At 38.4% G+C, this 6,079-nt stretch overlaps 1 protein-coding gene across 1 annotated transcript; it reads right to left on the bottom strand.

Moving 5' to 3' along the window:
• Positions 1–658: 658 nt before the first annotated feature.
• thap12a (THAP domain containing 12a) lies at positions 659–5,821 on the bottom strand. The gene is made up of 5 exons (XM_042499696.2): positions 5,428–5,821; positions 4,335–4,452; positions 3,965–4,063; positions 3,469–3,505; positions 659–3,336 (listed from the first exon to the last, which is right to left on the bottom strand). Exons 1-5 carry the CDS (start codon positions 5,511–5,513, stop codon positions 1,532–1,534), a joined length of 2,145 nt encoding a protein of 714 aa, XP_042355630.2. The 5' UTR covers positions 5,514–5,821; the 3' UTR covers positions 659–1,531.
• Positions 5,822–6,079: the final 258 nt, after the last annotated feature.

The raw sequence follows: 6,079 nt of genomic DNA, 5'->3' as shown, positions 1-6,079 counted from the left end.
TGCATCACTTTGTCCTGATCTTCAACTCAGCATGAACTCAACACTACAAATCACAGCACGTTAGATTCTGATTTTTTAAAAATCCTTTTTGATGTAACTCAGAATGAAATTTAAGACCAATTTCTAAAAAGCAAAACTTAAGAAGAAAAGAAAACAAAAAAACAGCACAAACTCTAAAACATAGTTTTATGGACAATTTTGCTCAAATGTTTATTGTAATAAAAATTCAAGAGACATTTGGTAAATAATTATTTAAATTAAATTATTGTTATTTTACAGATACACTTATTAATAATAATAATTATTTTGAGATTTTAAAATGCAGCAAAAAAAAAAAAAAATACCAAACAATTTTTAAGACCTCTGAAAGATTGGTTTAAGACATTTTAATACTAATTAAGTCTTAATTTTTTTAAACAAATTTATGTATGCCTTTAAAGACTGCAGGAAACCAAATTCAAAGGCACAAACTAGGCTTTTCTAATCGGCTGTAATATCCCTTTTTCAAACCTGTATTGGAAGAAAAACATTTTAATAATCTAAATTTCATTCCTACTTATTCTTTAAGTTTCAGCATAGTGATTTTAAGTTGTCTTTTGTAACAGATGTGAAAGACATAAAAATATATTCACAAATTAATAACAAGGACCACGAAAGGTTATTAAACCCAAGAGAAAACCTCTTTATTATTAACATGTTCACAAAGGAGTTTACAGGGGATTTCCCTTATCCGTGTTACGTACACGTCAGCAGATCACTCAGTGACGCAGCAAAAAAAAAAAAAAGGCTTACATAAGCGTTTACTTCCACTTCTGAAACATGAGCGGTTTGTAACTTATTCTGACAACTGTGTCAAGGAGACGTGCTTGGATATCTGGAATCAGGACTCACACCTTGGGAAGTTTACAGGGTGGTAACAGAGTGACCGATACTGGCGCCCAAAAAACACAACATGAAAATATGAAGGACAACCACAGCAAAAACAAAATCCTAAGACTTCTGGTATCTATCACTCAAATGATGAGAGACATCACTTTTCTGTGCTGCTAGTGTGCTTTCTGACGTATTTAAACCTTTGAACACTGAGCAAATCAGTGCAATTTCCTTCAAAAACATGGAGGGAAAAAAAAAGGCAATGAGCAACTTGCCAAGAACTAATCCAAAAAATGCAAGAAATTAGTAAATAAATGTTTTAAAATTCTAGGGAAAACCTTGTAGGGAAAAAAGCTCAAGGGGAAAACTATATTTAAAATGATCATCATTACATATTTGAAATTATGTAACAAAACTTTTTCTGGGTCATTTCCTTGTTTGTTTTGTTCTTTTTTTGATACTTTTTTAAACATTTTTCTTGTACTTCTCATTGATTTCTTTCCAATTTTTAGCTAATTTTCTTGCACTTTTAACTAATTTCGTACTAATTTTTGGGTCAGTTTTTCTTTCATTGCTCATTGCCTTCTTCCCTTGTTTTTGAAAGAAATAGAGCCAATTTGCTCCGGTTTCAAAGGGTTAACGACCTTATCAGAAATGACTAAGACACGTCTTCCCTGTCAGGGTATGTCTTCATGTAGACGTCCACCATTGAATCCAGATCATACCCAACATCATGGTTCATGTTCAAAAGAGCGAGACTTTTCGATCTGAATTTCTCGGCCGTGTTCTCCATGTACGTCTGGAAGCGCTTGTACGCCACATCACAGCTGTCCTCCAGAGCCAAAGTGGGCAGGAGGCCGATCCGTCTCAGGACTGTGAGCATGTTCGGGAAGAACTTCACGTCGGGCAGCTGCAGTGTTTCGCGGAGGTCGGAGGGCAAAGTCTCGCCTCTGCCTCTTTTGCTCCATTTAACCCACCAGCAGTGCAGCTCGGCGGAGAGAGACGCCGCGTTGTGGATGTCGTTTTTAAACACTTGCACGTTCTCTTCATCGGGCTCAGTGGACTTGTGCTGCTCGATGACGATGGGGAGCAGCACCAGACATCTCAGAGCCTTCAGATGGTCCTCGCAGAAGAGTTCATTTATTTCTCTAATGACGTGTTTCACCATGGGAACGGTAAGGTGCTCCTTGTAGTAATTCTCCGGCCGAATGTCTCCAGGTTCGGACTGCTGCTTTCTTAAGAATGACCGAGGAACCCTGACTGAGATCTCCATCGCAGTGGCCAAGTTAACAGCCTCATCGTTCCAGAACTCGTGATACACGTCGATGTTGTCCTGCACTTCCTTCAGGGAGAGCAGCACGGCTTTTAAACTGTTTGCAGCAAAGTGAACATCCGCTGCTTTCCCTTGCACGTTCTTCCCGAACGCCTGCGTGAGCGACAGCACGTTTTTCAGCACGACCAGCGACATGACGAACTCAAAATCAGCAAGCGCTTTAGAAATCTCCAAGGCGTTGTTTGTGACTTGATCGTTCCACCTCATGTCCTCGTTGTCGTGAACGCTGTCCACGCAGAGCAGCATCGCCTCGAGGATTTCCACCGCCACCTCAAACGCATCATGCCGCTTGGTCCAGCTGGTCCCGCAGATCGCCTTCAGCTCCTTGGCCTTCTCCTCTCTGTCCGGGTAGAAAATCGCAATGGCGTGCTCCAACTCCAACTGCAGCAGAGGAGACTGACTGAAGAACGAGTCGATCTTCTTAAAAGTAGACATAACGAGCTGGACCCCTGACAGAGCCAAGCTGTTTGCCAGTGACAGGTTCAGTGTACGAGTGGATCTCAGCGTGAGCACTGCCGCTGGATTCGTCTCCATCAACTTGGCAGCAAATCTTTTTATTTTATGAAAATGTGTCCCGCAGCAGGAGTGCGCTTGACCTCTACACTGTCCCATATCCAAGCCCCATTTGTCAGTCATTTCGGACAGCATCTTCTCTGCTAAGGCGTCTCCGTCTCCTTCAAAGGACAGGAACCCAACAAACCTCTCCCGCTGGAAGTTGGACTGGTCCACGTAACGGAGAAAGACGGGGAGGTACCACTCGCCCGAGATCTTCACCACATCATCGGTGAGTAACGAAAAACAGCCGTTTTGTTTGACCTCCTCCATCACCTTATCACGGATGCAACTCTCGCACACCTCAATCAGCCGACTGAGCCGAGCTGAGGAGCAGAACTCCTTGTTCGCATCGTACCTCTTCTTCAGGGCTTCATCGCCACAATTCATGCGGTATTCCAAAACTGTCTGAAAGTTTCTGGATACGAGGCCTTCCTGTTTACTATCACCGGGCCCCGTGAGAGGAATGCTTTGCTCTCCCAACAGAACAAGGACTTCAAATAATGACTTCAGATACTCTTTGTATTCCTGCTCCTCTGGGGGTGTCTCAACATCTTCGTTTGCTGACTTTTTGATTTCTAAATAGAGACGAAGAAACAGTTGCTAGATTGAAAACAAATCAATCATCATGTGACTAATGTGGATGTCGGTGTAACTTGTTTCATCGTCGAGTAATAAACGTAAATGTATCTGTTGATATTTCCACTTACTTTTTCTCCCCTTAGCGCTCGCGTCATCATCTTTGGTCTACAAAAGAAATCACAAAAAAGTGTAATTACTCAGAAACTACATCAATCAAATATTTTTTTCCCCCATTTAATCCTTTGAAATCCAGACATCAGTTATCCTGTGCTGCCTTCAGATGCCTTTCACTGGCATTTAAACTTTTGAAACCTAAAGAAATTGGTTTGATTTATTAAAAAAAAAAAGAAAATAGGACAAGAGAATGACCAGATAATTACTCACAAAAAGAGAGAGAAATTAGTGGAAGATAATAATAAAAAATGGGAAAATGTCCAGAAAATTATTTAGAATAATTACAATAAATCATTTTATCTATATTTATTTATTTTTTTTAATACTTTTTTCTTCTTTTTTGTGCTAAATTTCTTGTAACTTCTTTACATGTTTTTGAAAGAAATTTTGACAATTTTGCTCAGGTTTTGAAGGGTTAAATGATTTATTTATTTTTTTAAATTTACCCACCATCTCTTTACTGCGCTTTCCTTGCCCATTTTGAGGTTGGCTTGGTGCATCAAAGATAGTTGGTATGGCATCATCCTTCAGCACTGTGCTCTGAGCGTCCTGAAAACAAAGTCAAGCCAGAAAAGTTCTTTATACAGCACATATGATGACTGTATAAAAAATAATACTTATTTTAATTTGTAATAAAACCTACATTACCTTGCAATATACTATGATTATTGAGTAATTGATGAGATATTATGCAGAGCTGGATGCCCCATTTCACATTTTACTTAAGATCTGCAATTTCTTTAAAAGTAATGGCAAGTCTGGAGTCACAATATCCTCTGCAATTTGGGCCTAAACCTTATGCAACTTGAAAAAAACTTACACTATCAACTGAGGAAGTTTGGAAATGTTTTCCACACACTCTGTAGTATCTGAACAGCACGTCTGGTGATTTGTCTATGAGATCTTCCCTCTGGCATTTTTCAGCCCACTTCTTTGACCTGAGGGGAAAGATTAATTAAAAATGAGAACAAGATTAAAAGTAAATAGAAATTTTGGCTTTGAGATTCAGTGCTATATGCATTCAATGACTGGGACCTGCTGCCCCCTTTCACCTACTAACAACAACAACAGTGAATCACATAATAAACAATACACAATGTAGATTTCAATTCACACAATTTCAGTACCCATAGAGTCTTTATTAGAAAAGAACAAGGATATTCTATATAAAAATAGTCACTGTTGATGTATTTGCTAAGCAAGACACAATTTTATTGGTGCTGGGGGCATTTATTACATACCACTATAATTGCCCCCAATAGTACCACCCATGACACAAGTTACCCTGCAGGCTCCACACAATGAAGCTAATATTTGAAAATATATCAAATGTTAAACAACAAATTCAAAACTATACTGATTCAAATTCAAATACATTAAAGGTAAAGACAGTATGAGGAAAATACTGTTGATGCAAAAAAATAAAAATAAAAAAAACACTTTTGTTCCTCAAAAGTGAGTGGCAGCAGAAAGTATGAGGTCTTGTTTGTTTTTGGCAGACAGAGAAGGATCATCACGGACTATGTGAATAATAAGTTTCATGTTTTATCTCATTTCGGCTTGCTGCAATTTGAGATGTTACAATTGCCCGTAACGGTCTCCCCAATGCAAGGCATGAATGGAAACAGATGTTTATTTTCAATAAAGCACCCAAATATCAGATGAACCAGATCATAACGTTACACTTCGTATTTTTTTGCACTGAAAATAATATTTCATGTTTGATATTTTGACTTATCGTGGCAGTATGAACAGTTAAAATTAATTACAAATTAACTACAAGGTCTCTAAACTTGTTCATTTACCTTGTAGAAATTTACGAACAAAAAAATAAATAAACAATCTGTTCTGAGTAGCTCAGGAGCTTCCTGTTTGTTTTAGCATCTGCATTAGCAACGGTTAGCAATAGTTACCTTTCTGGATCAAGCGGAAACCTGAAGAGGGGCTGCGGGTCGGATTTGCCATTAGTGCAGTACGGCACAGCGCACTGATTCTGCATTATTATGTTATTTTTTATCGTATGTTTGATTTTTTGGGGTGAAATCCTGTTGAAAACAGCCAACTGTGTTGCTAACGCTAGTTAGCCGCCAAGCACAGTTGAACTGCACGATAACTTCCGATTTTTGCTTTCAGAATAAAACACATCGATTTTGAGGAACTTTAAAAAAGCGTCTAATGAAGAAACGCGCCTTATGTTTATGTAATGTATGACGTTTTATTATTTATAGGCCGATACGCGTCTCTCTTAAGGCCACAGACAAATAGCCTCGTGTATGCTTCATCTTTTTAGATTTTATTTTGAAGACATCTTCGCCGGTTTGTTAAAGTGTGTGACGTTTTTAACAGCGTGCATCAAATCGCGCGCTTCGCTTTTTCCCCCATAATCCTCAGCAGTATTTTCAAAACCCAAATGTTGAAAACATGCCATGTGTAATGTAATGTTTATATTGAAAAATAATCAATGAAGAAATAATGACAATAAAATATGCCACGTGAAATGAAGTTCAATTCATGAATGGCAGGAAATTTAAATAAATGTACTACATTCCACAAATACATACAGTT

This window comes from Plectropomus leopardus, chromosome 15, assembly GCF_026936395.1.
Source record: "Plectropomus leopardus strain MGB_pleo_1.0 chromosome 15, ASM2693639v1, whole genome shotgun sequence".
NCBI lineage: Eukaryota > Metazoa > Chordata > Actinopteri > Perciformes > Serranidae > Plectropomus > Plectropomus leopardus.
The sequence above is the reverse complement of the archived record's forward strand: the minus strand, read 5'-3'. Positions and strand labels throughout refer to the sequence as shown.